Raw genomic sequence first — 20252 nt, forward strand, 5'->3', positions numbered from 1 at the left:
ACCACATGGGGAAATGTGACATACAGGGAAAATATTATGTACTGGATAAAGTATACATAACAGACAGGAGTAAGGACAGAAGGGTAATTATTATATAGTCACCACATGGGGGAATGTGACATACATGGAATATAATATGGAGAGGATAAAGTATATATAACAGACAGGAGTAAGGACAGAAGGGTCATTATTATATAATCAAAACATGGGAGAATGTGACATACAGGGAATATAATATGGAGAGGATAAAGTATACATAACAGACAGGAGTAAGGACAGAAGGGTCATTATTATATAATCACCACATGGGGGAATGTGACATACATGGAATATAATATGGAGAGGATAAAGTATACATAACAGACAGGAGTAAGGACAGAAGGGTCATTATTATATAATCACCACATGGGGGAATGTGACATACATGGAATATAATATGGAGAGGATAAAGTATACATAACAGACAGGAGTAAGGACATAAGGGTAATTATTATATAGTCACCACATGGGGGAATGTGACATACATGGAATATAATATGGAGAGGATAAAGTATACATAACAGACAGGAGTATGGACAGAAGGGTAATTATTATATAATCACCACATGGGAGAATGTGACATACATGGAATATAATATGGAGAGGATAAAGTATACATAACAGACAGGAGTAAGGACAGAATGGTAATTATTATATAGCCACCACATGGAGGAATGTGACATACATGGAATATAATATGGAGAGGATAAAGTATACATAACAGACAGGAGTAAGGACAGAATGGTAATTATTATATAGCCACCACATGGAGGAATGTGACATACATGGAATATAATGTATAGAGGATAAAGTATACATAACAGACAGGAGTAAGGACAGAAGGGTCATTATTATATAGTCACCACATGGGAGAATGTGACATACATGGAATATAATATGGAGAGGATAAAGTATACATAACAGACAGGAGTAAGGACAGAAGGGTCATTATTATATAGTCACCACATGGGGGAATGTGACATACATGGAATATAATATGGAGAGGATAAAGTATACATAACAGACAGGAGTAAGGACAGAAGGGTCATTATTATATAATCACCACATGGGGGAATGTGACATACATGGAATATAATATGGAGAGGATAAAGTATACATAACAGACAGGAGTAAGGACAGAAGGGTCATTATTATATAGTCACCACATGGAGGAATGTGACATACATGGAATATAATATGGAGAGGATAAAGTATACATAACAGACAGGAGTAAGGACAGAAGGGTAATTATTATATAATCAAAACATGGGAGAATGTGACATACAGGGAATATAATATATAGAGGATAAAGTATACATAATAGACAGGAGTAAGGACAGAAGGGTCATTATTATATAGTCACTACATGGGGGAATGTGACATACAGGGAATATAATATGGAGAGGATAAAGTATACATAACAGACAGGAGTAAGGACAGAAGGGTCATTATTATATAATCACCACATGGGGGAATGTGACATACAGGGAATATAATATGGAGAGGATAAAGTATACATAACAGACAGGAGTAAGGACAGAAGGGTCATTATTATATAATCACCACATGGGGGAATGTGACATACATGGAATATAATATATAGAGGATAAAGTATACATAACAGACAGGAGTAAGGACAGAAGGGTAATTATTATATAATCACCACATGGGGGAATGTGACATACATGGAATATAATATATAGAGGATAAAGTTTACATAACAATATAGATGACAATATGGCTCAGATGGGTGTAAGAGATAATGACACTGACTGAATGTAACCATTAGGCCTAAATAAGTCCAGGTAACATTACACTGACAGGATAACAGTGACACTGAGGGCAGGTGACACAGGGAGAGATCTACCAAGCCTGGGAGAGAGGAACAGTGGAAAAGTTACACAAAGTGACTTTAGGAATAATATGTAATAAGTGTATGGAGACGGGAGAGAGAGGGGAATATAGTGTTCACTCTAGGTACGGCGCCAGGCAGGGTGCCGGACCTAGAGAAAGGGCACTTCTGCTCGCGCGCCCAACAATGGGGCGTGTCCATTGAAAAGGGGCGTGTCTTTAAGACTCGTCCCCTTTTCGTCACTCTTGGGGGTGTGCCCGGCACTTACGGACATGCCGGGCAGACCCCAAGCGCTGCGGTCACTGTGAAAGGATGCCGGGCGCATGCGCCAAGCATCCATTCACTGGCGACGACCGCTGCACCACTGTTTTTCCCATCCGCGGGACACTGCGGCCCGGGGGAGGGGACAGAACCTGCAGGCCGTTTCGGCGGGGTGCTGCACCAGAGGGCAGGGTGCATTCTGCCCTTTAGAAATAGAGCAGGATACGGCGCCCTGCTGAAACAGCCTAGCGGGAACGCTAGTAATGTGAAAAGTAACAGCTGTGTCTAATATATCAGCGCAGCATATAGTAGGTAAACAGTGGTATGTAATAATGAATAATAATGACAATAAATATAAGGGTAGCTCTGTATTTAGATCTAAATGAAAGCCGGTCTGCATACTACAATAAGACAGGGTACAGTAGATACAGTATACATTCCATATGCAGTACTTGCAGTATGTTCCACAATGTAGCTTTGAACATAAACTGGGTATAATAAAAGGTTCAATGTCCAAATGTTGGTCCAGATTAGGTAAATATGGAGTGGTGGTGGTGGTGTCCCAATATGTAGCAAATGGACAGTCCTTGACAGCTGTGTGTGAGGTGGGAGGGTGCGCGCACCTCATACCTCTTAGTGAAGTGCGGTGTGGTCAGCTTGATGCAGAGTTCCCGTCTGTGCGGCTGCAGTGGTAGTGCACTTCTCAGTCTGCGGTCTGTCCTCCGATGCGCTGCAGTGTTACCTCAGGTGGAATTGAGCGCCAGGTGCAGCGGCTGTGGCGGGTGCTCCGGTGGTGAGTGTGCACGCTAGTTCACCGTCGGCGTGGCCGTCTCTGGAGTCCGTGTACTGAGTGAAGATGGGGTGTGGCCAAAGCGTTTCACCCGCTTGTTGCTGTGCGGGCTACATCGGGGCTGTAGTGTCGGGAACGCTAGTAATATATGGGCAATAACACTAGCGTTCCCGCTAGGCTGTTTTAGCAGGGCGCGGCGCCCTGCCCTCCTTCTGGAGGGCAAAAAGCACCCTGCCCTCCAGGAGGAGGGCAAAAAGCGCCCTGCCCTCACAGCCTGCGGGAGCCGTTCTCACCCGCGGGACGCAGTGTCCCGCGGGTGGAGAAACATGCAGTGACCCGGTCACCGCCGGAGAATAGACGCCGGGGCGCATGCGCCCGGCATCTATTCTCCCTGTCTGCAGGGCTTGGGGGCTGCCCGGTGTGTCCGTAAGTGCCGGGCACGCCCCCAAGAGTGACGAAGAGGGGACGCGTCTTATAGACACGCCCCCTTTTCCTTCGGCACGGGCATGCCCTCTCTAGCTCCGGCGCCCTGCCTCCCGCCGGAGCTAGAGGGAACACTATGTATGTATATATATATATATATATATATATATATATAAGTGACTGGAGGAATAATAAGTATAATATGTAATAAGAATAAGTGGACGGAGAGGGGAATATATGGGTAATAACACTGTGTATATATTAAGTGACTGGAGGAATAATAAGTATAATATGTAATAAGTGGAGAGAGAGAGGGGAATATATGGGTAATCACAATGTGTATATAGTAAGTGACTGGAGGAATGATAAGTATAATATGTAATAAGTGGAGAGAGGGGAATATATGGAGAATAACACTGTGTATATAGTAAGTGGCTGGAGAGATGATTAGTATAATATGTAATAAGTGGATGGAGAGGGGAATATATGGGTAATAACACTGTGTATATAGTAAGTGACTGGAGGAATAATAAGTATAATATGTAATAAGTGGAGGGAGAGGAGAATATATGGATAATAACACTGTATATAGTAAGTGGCTGGAGAGATGAGTATAATATGTAATAAGTGGATGGAGAGGGGAATATATGGGTAATAACACTGTGTATATAGTAAGTGACTCAAGGAATAATAAGTATAATATGTAATAAGTGGAGGGAGAGGAGAATATATGGGTAATAACACTGTGTATATAGTAAGTGACTCAAGGAATAATAAGTATAATATGTAATAAGTGGAGGGAGAGGAGAATATATGGATAATAACACTGTGTATATAGTAAGTGACTGGAGGAATAATAAGTATAATATGTAATAAGTGGATGGAGAGGGGAATATATGGGCAATAACACTGTGTATATAGTAAGTGACTGGAGGGATGATAAGTATAATATGTGATAAGTGGATGGAGATGGGAGAGAGGAGAATTTTTGGTCAATAACACTGTGTATATAGTGACTGGAGGGATGATAAGTATAATATGTAATAAGTGGAGAGAGAGGGGAATATACTGTATGGGCAATAACACTGTGTATATAGTAAGTGACTGGAGGAATAATAAGTATAATATGTAATAAGTGGAGAGAGAGGAGAATATATGGGTAATAACACTGTGTGTATAGTAAGTGACTGGAGGAATGATAAGTATAATATGTAATAAGTGGAGAGAGAGGGGAATATATGGGTAATAACACTGTGTGTATAGAAAGTGACTGGAGGAATAATAAGTATAATATGTAATAAGTGGATGGAGATGGGAGAGAGGAGAATATATGGATAATAACACTGTATATAGTAAGTGACTGGAGGAATAATAAGTATAATATGTAATAAGTGGATGGAGATGGGAGAGAGGAGAATATATGGATAATAACACTGTATATAGTAAGTGACTGGAGGGATGATAAGTATAATATGTAATAAGTGGAGAGAGAGGAGAATATATGGATATATAGTAAGTGACTGGAGGAATGATAACGTGTTTATTGTAGAGAAGTGTTGGACTCATCAAACCCAATATAGGCACTTACAGCTCAGAGCGACACCTAGAAAGTTACTAGTGGAAGCTATGTGCACAATGGTTCCTGTTTGTCTCCATACACAAGTTCACCCGCTGTAGATGCCAGGCTGGCAAGCTTCTAGCTATCTTATCTAACCTACATTGCAAGCAAAGTGGAAGCTGCTGAAATCAATTTGGCAAAACCCTTCAGGTGCATGGAAGGGAGGGGTTATACTAAACAAAAAAACAGAACGGGGGATGTCCCCCAGCACACTAAGCTGTACCTGCAACAATACTTGAAACCTATTCTTTTTTCATGCACCTGAAGAGTATTGCAATTGGAGGGTATGCTGGCACTTGTAGTGCTAATTGTAGGTTCCAGGGGTGACTCCCATGTAAGCTAGCTCTCAATTTGGATGTATTTCTGTATGTGCCTTTATCATGAGGCCTTACAATAGACAATTACATGGCCCAGAGTGAGTACTGTTATCAGGCAGTGTAGGGACCCCCAGTATCAGAGAAGCCGTGAAGTTGGCCTGGTGGCTTACCACGTATTGGCAAATGCATGCAACATATATCTCTGAATTTCTATTGCCATGTAGTTTTAAAGTATTGCTGCAGGTACAATTTAGTGTGTTGGGGAACATCCCCCTTTCTGTTTCTTTGTCTAACTTGCATTGCATCAGATTGCCGGTCACAGCGTTTTCCATAGCTGCAGTATATCAGTCCTATTATGTAATATGTATTCTGGCCCGGACGCCTTTGCATTACATTACAAATGATTGCCGGAGCCATGCCTAGCAAAGCTTTCTTCCTCTCAGCTGGAAATGATTTCGGACATCTCGGAACAGGTGGGGGTGATCTTTACACTTCATAATGGTAAGCTATCCAGCTCTGATGGCTTTATTGCAGAATATTATACAATCTTGCTCCCCAACATTGTTCCCTTCCTTACTGCTATTTTACTTACCCTCCATACTGAAGGTCCGTCATATCCTATGTAATATAAAGCCTATATGAACCCTCCTCAGAAAATTCAGAGATGTTCTCTTCTGACCGACCAATGACTTTATCCAACCAGGACTTTAAAATCCTGGTGACAATCTGAGCCAACCACTTCTACACCATTCTGCCCAATCTCATCACCCCCCCTCCCCCCACACCCACACACTCACACCCCACCTTTACCTGGGGCTCACCCACAGTCAGTAGTCCGCACAGCCATTGCTGCAGCCTTCCACCACTGTGCCCACGTAGCGTCTAACCTGCCGATTAGCCCGGTTACCCAGAGGCCTCTGATAGAGTTTTGTGGTTTCTTCTATAAAGAATGTTTAGATCACAGAGCGTTTCTGGTTCTCTCACTTTATCATCTTTATTTACATGTTTCCCCCTCAGCCTTATGTATAAACTGGAGCCGGGGTGATCCTGTTACTATGTTCCTTGTCTTCCCCCTCGGCCTTATGTATAAACTGGGTCCGGGGTGATCCTGTTACCATGTTCCTTGTCTTCCCCCTCAGCCTTATGTATAAACTGGGTCCGGGGTGATCCTGTTACCATGTTCCATGTCTTCCCCCTCAGCCTTATGTATAAACTGAAGCTGGGGTGATCCTGTTACCATGTTCTGTGTCTTCCCCCTCAGCCTTATGTATAAACTGAAGCTGGGGTGATCCTGTTACCATGTTCCGTGTCTTCCCCCTCAGCCCAATGTATAAATTGCAAGAGTTCCTCTGTGGAGGACAGTGAGCTAGGGGGTTAGGGTGACTAGGGAACAACTAGGTCTCCCTATTGCAACCAAACCCAGGTTTGGCTAGACCTGCCCAGAGGCACGGAGTCTAACCCACTTGGTGGTCTTCCCTCCAATCGGGATTTGGGTTATGCTGCACCAAGCGGGCAGGTTGCGGCCCTCTGAACAGGTACCTGGGAGTGGCAGAAAGATCAGAATTATATTAAATGAATTGTATATAAACAATGGAGGTGGACTTGAGAGTGTAAAAATCCTAGTCGCAGGCTTGCTAGAACACACAGGGAAATGTACTGGGAACTGCAACAGATTCAGGTGCTGATTTACACAGAGAGACACAGAGAGAAGTGGACACAGGCATGTACTGGGGATTGCTATATATGCAGGTGCTGATTTACACAGACAAACACAGAGTAGAGTGGACACAGGCAAGCAATGTATATGAGTACAGACAAGCTTCAAATCAAATACAAGTGATCCCCTATCAGTACATTTTTTAACATGGGTTTTATTTGGCTACAATAACACAGGAAGACAACTTTGCAAAGATAAATAGATAAGATAAAAAGTGTGCTTATCTTTTAGAAGGGTATCCAGTCCTCTTAGGTACTAATGTCCACAAAAAGAGAGCCTGGGTCAGCTGGCCTCAACATGTTTTGTCCTGTAGGGACTTCCTCAGGAGGGGTCACTGCTCAGAAAGTCCCTATAGGATGAAACTCATTCCTCAGGAGTGGTCACTCCTGAGGAAGTCCCTATAGCTCGTGTATACTCATCATATACATTCCTGTGGAGTACTAAAAGGGATACTAGGAGATCTTTGGAAATACATTACTACAGGCTATAAATATAGCATTATTTGGTACACAACCTTTATTACATTTTCCATAATATATATAAAGGAAATACACTATATTATCCCTTCCCCTTATGGGCTTGAATGAGCTCTTTTAAGGTGATCCAGCTGATGACAACCTGAGCCCATCCCATTCTGTGTGAACTTTGCAACTTGGAATTCAAATAAGCTTTAAAGTTATTCTTTTGGCACGCACATTTGATTTGAGCATCAGTTGCCACTTTCATTAATTATATTACACTATCAGGGGCATGTTTATTTAACACACACACATATATATATATATATCTCCATACATTTCTAATTAATAAAAATATGTATAAATAATGGTGTAGGACGTGTTTCACCACAAGTTTGTTGCTTCCACAGTAGGGTTTCTTTCTAGAAGGATGGATTTTATATTTTTGTGTTTTGTAATTTTTTTAGGTTGATGTTGCGACTAATATTAAGGCTGAAGATATAGAGGGAGAAGAAGAGACATATGTGACTGATAGTAAGGCTGAAGATATAGAGGGAGAAGTCGAGACTTTTGTCACTGATATGAAGGCAAAAGATACAGAGGGAGAAGAGACATATGTGACGTATATGAAGGCAGAAGACATAGAGCGAGAAGAAGAGATGTATGTGACAGATATGAAGACAGAAGATATAGAGGGAGAAGAAGAGACGTATGTGACTGATATGAAGGCAGAAGATATAGAGGGAGAAGAAGAGATGTATGTGACTGATATTAAGGCAGAAGATACAGAGGGAGGAGAAGAGACATATGTGACTGATATGAAGACAAAAGATATAGAGGGAGAGGATGAGATGTATGTGACTAATATGCAGGCAGAAGATTTAGAGGGAGAAGAAAAGATGTACGTGAGGAGTGGTCAGCCGTGTAAGGAGGAGGAAATCCCTACAGATATCAGCACAGGTGAGTAATAAAGACTTATTACAGAAAAGAGTCACATACTCCTTGCATTACAACACAGGGCCGTAACTAGCTATGGGCAACCGGTTGCAGAGGCTCTGTGGGCAGCACCTTTAACCTCCCCCCACCGGCCCCATGCTCCTGGCTAGCAGTATGCATGCAGCCATGATTGCTGCTGCAGTACCCGGGGAGCATCCTGTGGAAGCTTCAGACGAGCATCCCTTGCTAGTATATGCAGCCATTTATTGCACTTACTGAAGCAGCGGGTCACGCCTCTTCCATGTAATGTAATGACGTTGCATGCTCAATGGGTGGGGCTGGCACAGGACGTAACCATGCCCTGCTACAGCCCTGCTACAACAATCCCTTATTCTACACGCTCAGCCAAAGCTTGGCCTGCCCTACTGATACTACATAGGATAATATGCTGAATATATTTGCTCACTTCCTAATAAGAAGGACTAGTAACATATCTATACACTGAAGGGATCACCATGAGGGTGGGGAACACGTCTTTTGAAATGAAAAGCCACCCACACTACTCTCCTGCTTTTTCTTAATGGAAATTTGCAATAACAAAAATAATTCATGTAAACATTCCCCAAAATGGTGACCTCTGCACATTCCCAGCTTCTCTCTCCGTACATCCCATGGATATTGCGCATCTTTCCTGCAAGCCTTGAGGCAGCAGTGTCTTGTTCACGTGCCTTCAGCTTTCATGGTCTAGTACAGACCTGGCCAACCTGTGACCTTCCAGCTGTTGTGACACTACACATCCCAGCATGCCCTGCCACAGTTTTAGCATTTCCTAATAGCCAAAATGCGGCAGGTCATGCTGGGACTTGTAGTTTCACAGAAGCTGGAGAGCACAGGTGGGTCAGGCCTGGTGTAGTATGTCAGAAAACATTATATCTCTATTTTATGAGATATACTCTTCATTGATGGCACTAAATAATCTCCAGCGCAAGTAAATTATTAAAACAAACATGTCCGCGCCTGGGTTACCCATATTGTCCATTTGCCCGGTGACACCTTTGTCTTTTGGTCTTCCTGCATATTGGAGTTTCCTGTTCATGCCTTCTGTACTAAGGAGACCAGTCATGTAACATGTTGTGTGTAAGTCACAGTAGTTTAGTTTTCTTCATGATGAGTAAATATTCTGTGTAATAAGTGTCAGGTATATCACAGGAGGAATATAATTATCCTGTTACTGTGATATTGAAATTATATTTAATTTTGGTTTCCTGATGTGATAACTTTATGTAGAGGTTTGGGATGTGTTATATACATTATCTGGATGTAAAGAACTGATGTGGCTCTGTAAGGTGTATACGCTCTGACTATCTGAGAGGAGAGAACCTGTGTAACACCTTGTATGCTTTGGAGTAACTGTCTTTGTATAGACATATCCTATGAGCAATAAATACCCAATTGCCTTAGACACCTGCATCTGCTCATATCCTGTGACTACCAGAGTAGCACCAAACACTACTTCCAGCTGTTCTGGTTTGAGCCCATTGTCTCCAAGCTCAGTCTCTCTGCCAGATACCCTGTGCAGACTGGTCCACAGTGACAGATCAGTGGCAGTTAGCCAGCACCACCCAGGAGGCATTGGGAGGAGTCAGTAACAGGCGGTTGCTGACAGAAGGAATCCCTAGGAGTGTTGAAGCCCAAAAAAATTCTACGATCACTTGGAGGAACAAGGACATCTGGCACTTTGGGGCTTGTCACCTCTGCTGACAATCTGTGTGTGTATCCAGCAAAGGACAGTATAGAGATTTGTTCATATTTTGCTCAAAACATTTAAGCTTGCAGCCCGGCGTCAGGAGTTCCTAATTTTCTGCTAGTTCCTACTCTATGACTGATCCTTCATACACCACTAACTTGTAGTTACATCTTCTTCGCCTCCCAGCTACAGAAGCTCATTGTGAAACAAAAACCGATTGCCACGCGGCTGGTACCATGTAACGTATGGGTAACATCCAGGACTGGCCTATTTTATTTTGTTTGAAAATTGCACCTAAAGTCCTGAATGCTGTCAATCATGCCAATATGAGGCCGTTTTGTGTGTGGCTCACTAGCCTATGCTTGTTTAGGCAATAGCCTTTGGATCTGGGAGGTGAGCACATGTTACCAGCAGTGTAATGGTGTTTGATGCATATACAATATAAATACTTGCAGGAAGCTTGATACTGGGATGCAAGCTTAAATCTTTTGCTTACGTCCTTGTGCTTGGATTGCTAGATGTACCCAGGTTTGTAGTGATGGCGCCAATGCCGACAACAATTGTCTTTATGTTTTGTATTAGAATAAACATGTAACCCCTGTGATAACTATAACATAGCATAATATGTGACCGTTATACATTGTACCATGACACAACAGAACTTCCCCATTTGTTACTAATTTGGGGACCTGTCACCGTAGTCTCTATTAGAAAGCTATCCCTGTTACAGGGAAACATTACTTTTATCATATATTTATTTTATTCCCAGCAGATGGATGTAACAGAAGGAAGATCTCAGAGGGACATCTCATCTCATCTACAGATGGTGACATAGAAGATCACAACATCACCCGAGATTCTCTAGGACAAACTCCTAACACCACAATAATACATCCAGCACCTCACAGTGCACATGTGTCATCTGATCCCTCTGATTATGGGGAATGTTCTCCTGATACCTCAGATATTGGTATACTTATTACATCTCCTGCAGTAGATACAATATTTTCCTGTTCTATAGATGCCCAACAGAACACAAAAGTCATTAATGATCAACCAACTAAGAACAGTACAAAGCCCCATACATGCTCTGAGTGTGGGAAATGTTTCACCTATAAATCAGATCTTGTTACACATCAGAGAAGTCACACAGGTGAGAGGCCATTTCCATGCTCTGTGTGTGGGAAATGTTTTGTTTATAAATCAGCTCTTGTTATACATCTGAGACGTCATACAAGTGACAAACCGTTTCCATGCTCTGAGTGTGGGAAATGTTTCAAAGACAAAACATATCTTGTTAGACATCAAAGATGTCACATGGGTGAGAAACCATTTCCATGCTCTGAGTGTGGAAAATGTTTTACACAGAAATCAGATCTTGTTATACATCAAAGAATTCACACAGGTGAGAAACCATTTCCATGCTCTGAGTGTGGGAAATGTTTTACCAGAAAATCACTTCTTGTTATACATCAGGGAAGTCACACAGGTGAGAAACCAATTTCATGCTCTCAGTGTGGAAAATGTTTTACAAGAAAATCAAGTCTACTTAGACATCAGAGACGTCACACAAGTGAGAAACCATTTCCATGCTCTGACTGTGGGAAATATTTTACACATAAATCAAATCTTGTAAGACATCAGAGAAATCACACAGGTGAGAAACCATTTCCATGCTTTGACTGTGGGAAATGCTTTACACAGAAATCAGAACTTGTTACACATCAGAGACGTCACACAGGTGAGAAACCATTTCCATGCTCTGAGTGTGGGAAATGTTTTTCACAGAAATCAGAACTTGTTATACATCAGAGAAGTCACACAGGTGAGAAACCATTTCCATGCTCTGAGTGTGGGAAATGTTTTACCAGAAAATCAGTTCTTATTAAACATCAGAGACGTCACACAGGTGAAAAACCATTTCCATGCTCTGAGTGTGGGAAATGTTTTACACAGAAATCAAATCTTGTTACACATCAAATAATACATAAAAAACATGAGCTTAAGACATAAAACAGAATACTTTAAGCAATTCAAATGCTTCAAATCTTTTGGATAATCTATTGTGTTTTGAGTACCAGTAATAGCAGAATGGACAATACACAGTGCCATCCGTGGACAAACATTGGTACATTTTCCACACAGCAATCAATCTTAATAAAAAGAAAGTATATATTACGCAGTCATGGACAACTGAAGGGAACAGGGAGGGAAAGATGTCTTTTGTATTGCTAATCAAAAGCAAGTAGTCCTCAGTCTCCTTGAATTTTAGCCAAGAGATCCATGTGGTGACACATTCCCAATGTCAGTCCATCGTGGAGTACATCACATCTTCCATCTGATGTTATACGTATGTGATGTAATGAGTTGCTGTAATTGTCATTACCTGTGTGTGATGGGGATCAGTGAAGCATAGATTATAGTAGCACACTGCCTGTTATATACTCACACACACACAGTGCTATGTATGTCCTCTCATCACTCTGCATTTCATTCCACTGACCAATTGGCTCAGATGTAGGCCTGTGTCTTATCAGCCAGATTATATCTTACCATTCAGTCTTAGGGGGCAGCTAGCTGAGGGGGCAACTAACTGTGGTAATACATAAAGTGTGGAATAACTAAGTGGGTCTCCTAAACAGTTAAAAAAAGTGTAACAAACATTGAAAACCATCTGTGATCAGGTAATTTAATAATCAAACTTGACAGTATTGTACTGACCTACAAATTTCAACATTTAATCCAAAATCAACATGTGTTAAAAAATAGATTTTTCTTATCACTCCATGGTATCTTCTCTATTACATCCATCACTCTCCCTGTATCTTACCCCTCTGTACACATTGCCACCAAATGAATCTACTCTTCTCTTATGTACACACATGAGATTTCTTGTTATCTATATACACTGAATTAACTGACAAACATCCTTAACCTGTCGCCATAAAAATCTTTTATACACCTCCTACAACTATAATTATCTCTCCTGCTTCTATTAGCTGGTAACATATCTCCAAATCCAGGCCCCACTCATAATGGACTATAAATCCAGGAAACCTCATAAACATCATGTTTCTCCCATCACCCTCCCAGTCACTATAATGTGCCTTATGGAATGCACGCTCTGTCTGCAACAAATTTACATCCATCCATGACCTTTATCTAAAAAAACCTCAACCTTCTGGTGATAACAGAAACATAGCTCACACAATCAGACACTCCCTCCCCTGCAGCACTGTCACACGGGGACCTCCAGGCCTGGTAATAGTAAAATAGTGACCAGCACTATCACACACACCTCCAGGCCTGGTACTAGTAAAGGAGGTGGGGTTGGAATATTACTGTCCCAATCTATCACATACACAGTTCTCCCACAGGTACCATCACTCACATTTACATCATTTGTACATTCTGTCAGGACTGTCACCCCTTTCTCTGCGTGTTGCTGTCTATCGCCCACCTGGGCCACCCCAACAATTTCTGTTACATATTTCTGCCCGGCTCCCTCACTTCCTATCCTCAGACATCTCCACCATCATCATGGGTGATTTCAGTATTGCTACTGACAGTCCCCAATCTCCTCATGTCTCCAATCTACTCTCTGTAACCTCCTCTCTCAGCCTCTCCCAATGGTCTCCTCTACTCATCAGGAGGGTCACTGCCTTGTTCTGCTAACACCAAGGAAGAACTAGAAGAGGTTGTCTGTCATTGATGCACATGTATAATATATAACTTATTGTTAGCTGTAACATGCATAGATTATATGCAGTCAGTGATATAATAAAAGAAAGAATTAGAGATGTGGATATAGAATGAAGCGTGTGTAATAAGGAAATTCTGAGCCGTACGGCCCTACCATTAATTGCTCATATTTATGTATATATACTGTATATACGTGTCTTTCTGACTTGTATATTGTTATATATTGAGATAATAAATTATTTCTTCTAAATTCCTCAATATTTATCAGCGTTTTATTCTCTGTACTGTTATGTCTATATCACATTCATTGGTGATCCCAACACAGATTTTTCATAGAGAATATCATCTGATTCCTTTTACAGTACAGACATATTAGCCAGAGTATAACGTTTTGTACAATGTATCTCTTATTATACTCTTCATATGAATACTGTATCTATCCTGCAGTTATACAATACAATACAATACACACTTTATTGTCATCAACAACAAAACAAAACATGTTAGATTGTCAATGAAATGTAAATTACAAACACTTCAGCATATAAAACAAACCAGTAAAACATTTCCATAATACTCAGGTCAGTGCATTGTGACAGTTCAATAGAGAACAGCGACATGGAACGAAGCCATTATATAACCGCTTTGTATGTGTGCGCACACTCCTAAAGAGTACATTTCATGGTAATCTTTCAAAAACCATGTAGTTGGGATGACTAGGATCAGCTTAGATGCTTCTAGTCTGCTTAAATACTCTCATAGAGAACTAGAATTTGGGGCAGTTTTACACCTATTATTTTGCTTGCAGTCTTGACCACCCGCTCAGGAGCCCCCCGATCAGCAGCAGTACAATTTCCACACCATATAATAATCCCATAGGTCAGGACACTCTCTATTATACACCGATAAAAGCTTAAGGAATCCACCACCTCAATGACCATATCATCCAAAACCACTGGTAATTTGGGTCCACAATCCATCCTGCTGAAGTCAATTACCATCTCTTTAGTTTTTGTTGTATTTAGGAGTAAATAATTATCCTTACTCCATTCTAGCAATCTTTGCACCTCATACCGATAGGCTTCCTCCCCTCATTTCCTATCAGACCCACAATGACAATGTCGTCAGCAAACTTCACAATCTTCACAGACTGTGAAGTTGAAAGTAACAGTCATAAGTAAATAGGGCTCAAAGCGCACCCCTGTGGGGCACCGGTTTTCACAAAACTTCCCCAGAAACACATCCCCCTAACTTAACCACTTGGGGCCTATCTGTCAAAAAATTCAAAACCCAATTGCACAAATGCCCATTTAGACCTAACTGAAAAAGCTTTGAGACCAAAGATGCCAGAATAATAGTATTAAAAGCAGAACTAAAATCAATAAATAAAATTCTAACATACAGTAAGACCTCTTCTGCTCTAAGAGAGTCTGCACCGTGTGTAAAACTGATAAAACAGCATCATCTGTAGAACGATTTACCCTATAACCAAATTGGTAAGGATCAAATCCAGCAGCAAAGGGGGATTTAATATGTTTCAGCACTAAAAGCTCAAAACATTTCATAACAATGGAAGTAAAAGCAATCGGGCGATAGTTGTTTAGACATTTAGGCACAGATTTTTTTGGGACAGGAACAATGGTTGTTTCTTTAAAACATTTTGGGACTTGGCAATATGCAAGGGACACATTATATATTAACGTAAAAGTCTCCCCTAACTCATTACAACATCCCATCTGGACCTGCAGCTTTACCCGGGGTTACCCTATGCAAACACTTCCGTATTAATAATTCATCTAACACTAAGGGTAACTCCTTAGGTTGAATTTCCGGGACCATAATTTTGGACACATTTTCCTTGTCGAAGCTAGAATAAAATATATTCAGGTTTTCCACCAAAGCACTGCTAACACCACATAACTCAATCGCTTTGGTTTTATAATCAGTGATATCACGTAGACCCTGCCACATACTCGGGGTCTTTACACTGATTACATTTATTCTCCATCCTAGTTGAATACTCTATTTTGGCCCTTTTAATACCTCTCCTCAAGTCAGACCTCACCTTTGTATACAGTTCCTTATTACTAGATTTAAGGCTCTATCCCGAGCTTTAAATAAGGAACGTACCTCACTATTTAGCCATGGTTACTCATTTGGGAATACCCTAAACGTTTTCCTTAATGTCACACTCTCAACACAGCAACTAATATAGCCCAAGACCGTAATGGTCAGAAGATCAAGGTTTATAGACCCTTCTACCATGGAGTCCTCAATTAACATTTCCCAATTAGTAAATGTTAGGTGGTCCTGTAACCTCTCAGTTGCTCCCTCTGGCCAAACTAAAACAGATCTCCTAATAGGCCTAACACGTCTGACCAAGGGCTTATATAAAGGTATCATGAACAAGGAGACATGGTCCAATTTTCCAATATGGGGACACACAACAGTCTCATAGGCCATTTTAAGATTTGTATAGACTTGATCCAAAGTATTTGCCCCCGTGTTGGAACCATAACATTCTTAAAAAACTTTGGCAGTACCACTTATAAATCCGCCTGGTTAAAATCACCTGCCACAATAAATATACCATTTACATAAGTAGATTGCAATTTTTTTAAAACATATAAAGTGTCCAGTGCGCGTCCCACATTTACCTGTGGGGGAATATAGACAGCTATCACTATAACAATTGCAAATTCCCTGGGCAAATAAAATGGCCTGCATTTAATCAACAGGTAATTAATTCTAAATCTGCTGAACAGAAACTCAATAAACGTAGCATTAGAACAACACTTATTGTTCACATCTATACAGAGTCCACCGCCTCTGAGCTTACCCGAAGCTCAGTCCAGTCTGCCCTAAATAATGACCTATCTACAAGACATATAGCAGAATCCGGGACCAAACTGTTTAACCAAGTCTCAGTAAAGATTATGATGGAGCAGTTCCTTAAATTTGCTTGCTAGATCCACTTGTATATCATCCAATTTACTGGGAAGAGACTGAACATTTGCTAAAAATAAACTGGGTAAAGGGGGATTTAGGAGGCAGAGCAGCAGTAGTTTGATTTTTAACTCCAGCCCTCTTCCCCCTGCTTCTGCAACCTTTCCCTCAAATGGATAACGCTTCCAACTATAAGCACTTGCCATACTAGGTCACCAACTGCGACCCCCGTACCTTGATCTGTGCTCATTTCTACCACTGTTGTGGCTATAATTCTCTCCACCAGGAGCTAGCCGCTGCCATGCCTGCTTAGCAGCCTGCTCCCAAAATCCCCAATCCTGGGACAGATGCAGCACCTCACCTCCTGGGACAGCGTCAGTGGGGTCATCCATCCCAGCAGCCCCCGCTCTGAGTCCCGAGCGTACTTCTGCCCTGACTTCCAGGCCTCTAGGGGCAGCATCAGCCATCCCAGCAGCCCCCACTTGGAGTCCTGAGAACACTTTCTCCCCAACTTCCAGGTCTCTAGGGGTAGGGTCTGCTGTCCTGGCAGTCTCCACTCCGGGTCCCGAGTGCACTTCCACTCAACCTCCAGCACCATACCACCCGGCATCCTGCTACAGCATCGCAGCCACAACAGCTCTTCCCAGGGATATACGATCGCAGCCCAGCTCCACCAAAATGCACCAACCAACAGCAACATGAAAGTAAGCTGCTTGAACTTCTATGCCTGACAGTGTCTATATCCATAACCGCTGCGCACCAGCGCACCGCCATCCTCCTAACAGGCTTAGTCTCCCCTTATTTGAGCCCTTTTGCCCACACTGGACCATCAGCTTTGTATAATATGAATGAATTTGCTGCTTCACACAACATGATATCTCCTGAAGGAAGAAACTCATATGGCTGTAAAATATTGCAGTCTCCAGCTATAGATGATTATTCTGATTTTCAGTCTACCCCTGTGTGGTGATGGCCAGGGCATGACAGCAAGGTGCGATGGTTTCCCGTAACCCTAATGTATGGTCACATCAGCCAGGTCAGGTGTAACACGCCATGCTGACATGCTAATATTGTGACTATAGCATTGTTACAGTGTCAGCATTACATCCCCATAAATGATGCTACAATCGTGTTTGCAGGTGTAAATCCGGCACTGCTGAGATATCATCGGTGAGACCATCTAATGTCTGTGGCTGAATATAAAGCCCGGTACTCCAGAGATATCATTGGTGACACATCTAATGTCTGTGCTGAATGTAAAGCCGGCACTGATGAGAAGGCAAGAGAGCAGAGCCAAATGATCTAACGGTGGCTGAGGCCATGTCTAAGCCAGAGAATATACAACAAGTTGCAGTAGAGAAGGAGGTCAGTATTTGGGAATGCCATCTGATAAGCTCATTATGTGCAGCTCTGTATCTTGCTGTAGTTTGTGGCCTTATAGATGCATAAATTGCAGCTTTAGTGGAAGATGCCAAAAGTATATCAGACTGGAACTAAATCTATCTGCCTCTCATTTATATTGTGTGAGGGGTTCCAGCACCTCTGTTGCTCCCTGAGACCTTCCCTGGAGAGCCTGAGGGGATTTCTCAGACCGAACCTGAGCTGGCTTATCAGAGTGAGTGAGATTCTGTACATAATGGCTTCAGTTGGATATATTACCATGTGCCCTTTCTAAGAGGATACTCTGAGAGAAATAGGGTTATGTAACTGGCACCACCCTCCCTAATGTAATCTATGATGTCTAATGGTGAGGTTCTGTACATAATGGCTGCAGTTGGGGATAACTCAACATGCTCTATCTCTGAGGGTACACTGAGAAACAGGTGTATTTAACTGGAACCCTCCTCCCCAAAAAATATCTGTTGGAAAAAAATCAAAATAGATTGACTGTAATTGTATGATAAACCCCAGGTGCTAATAAATTCAGGCTGATGCTGTGAGGAGGTATGAGCAGGGCTCAAAGTGAGCCAGTATAGGGTAGTATGCCATACCGCCACTTCATTCAGTGTTCCAATTGGCAGTCATCGCTGGGACTAAATATGGAATCCCAGAGCCAAAATTGTAGCGGCAGCATTATTTGGAGATGTGTCCCACTGATCAGCACTGGCTTAATGAAGGATCAGATCCAGCGCCAGAGCGGATGCAGCAGCAGTGTATACTTGTAGCCGGCTGTGAACCAATTGTGGACCGGCAGCCAATTAAAAAGAGAAGTCAGCGATTGTCTTAAATTCGACGCTGGCCGCTAGCCAATCACGGCTTGTGGTCCAGCAGTCAATCAGAAGCAGTTGCACGGCTGCTTCTGATTGGCTGCCGGTACTCACCTTTGATTGGTTCATGGCCAGCACAATGTTTAAACTGTCGCTGCATCTGCCCTCATACCCTGGTGCTGGGGATTCAATACTCGGTCCAAGCGTCGATCAAAGATGTGTGTGTGTTCCTGCTGGGTGCCGTTCCACCACAGAAAGACCACTCCCTGCCAGATGGGGCGAAGCAGCTGGTCTCAGCCAGTGCTGATCAAAGAAATGCCCCTGCTTGGGGCCGAGCCATCCGTGGAGAGCCCACTGCCAGCCAGGGGGATGGGGAAGAGATGCAGCCAGTCTCTATCAGTGCAGATGGCCTGAGAGGTACTGGGGTGAGGTAATGTGAGCACTGTGAGGTGTTAGGTTGAAAGAGGGAAGCAGGTAGTGTCAGGTACAGGGGGTGTTAAAGGGAAGTAGGCAGTGAGAGAAGCAGGGGGGTGGGAGAGGGAAGTAGGCAGTGAGAGGGAAGTAGGCAGTGAGAGATGAAGGAGGTGGGAGAGGAAAACAGGCAGTGAGAGGTGAAGGAGATTGAAAAGGAAGCAGAGGCTAATTCCCATTATCAAAATACCTAAAGTTTGGGGGGGTTCAACTGAAATTTCCATACCCCCACTTCAAGGTGCCGTGAGAATGTCAGCTAGACTATGCATTGGCTTCCTTACTGACAGAGTAATGGCTGCTTCCATCACTGTGACAATGTGTACGGGGCATCTGATCAGATAATTATAATGGCCTATTAGTATAGGAGCTCCATCCAGTAGCAGCATAGTTGGTGTCTGTGATGGGGGTGCATTGGTACAGAATGGTAAATCTCTGATGTCTAGTTTACAAAGTAACTATGTATTTGGGAGAGCAGTAATGTACTGTAACCCTCCATATTGTATCTTTATGGGTGTAAAACCTGTTTAAAGTTTCTTCCCTGCTGAGCCATCTGGTTTCTGTATTGTATGATACCAATGTCACAGAGAGTGTGGTCTGCACCCTGTCTCCCTTATCCTATGGGCACTAGGACCTGAAGTAGCTACCTCCAACCTGCCAAGTGCACTACTGTGCATGCTTGATTCCCTGCGTGTCATTCTCCTCTCAGCATATAGGACGTGACCGAGTGCTCACCATATAGAGGCCCCACAGAGACTCCAAATACCACTG

At 42.4% G+C, this 20252-nt stretch overlaps 2 protein-coding genes across 3 annotated transcripts in view; one reads left to right on the forward strand and one right to left on the reverse strand.

Annotated features, from left to right (window-relative positions):
• LOC148532447 (uncharacterized) overlaps nt 1–14019 on the forward strand; it is a 35486-nt gene extending 21467 nt beyond the window's left edge. Inside the window, exons 6-7 of one of the 2 annotated variants that reach the window (XM_088467813.1) lie at nt 7943–8435; nt 10928–14019. In XM_088467813.1, the coding sequence (XP_088323939.1) occupies nt 7943–8435; nt 10928–12171 (1737 nt within the window). In that variant the 3' untranslated portion in view covers nt 12172–14019. The remainder of the gene's footprint in view (nt 1–7942; nt 8436–10927) is intronic. The other variant, XM_088467814.1, reaches the window with a different exon arrangement.
• LOC148532444 (uncharacterized) overlaps nt 1–20252 on the reverse strand; it is a 301272-nt gene that overhangs the window by 155951 nt on the left and 125069 nt on the right. The window contains 2 exon segments of the mRNA XM_088467804.1: nt 14935–15010; nt 15342–15526. Of these exon segments, the coding sequence (XP_088323930.1) occupies nt 14935–15010; nt 15342–15526 (261 nt within the window).

Source organism: Taudactylus pleione, unplaced genomic scaffold, assembly GCF_031769625.1.
Source record: "Taudactylus pleione unplaced genomic scaffold, aTauple2 ptg000076l, whole genome shotgun sequence".
NCBI classification, from domain to species: Eukaryota; Metazoa; Chordata; class Amphibia; order Anura; family Myobatrachidae; genus Taudactylus; species Taudactylus pleione.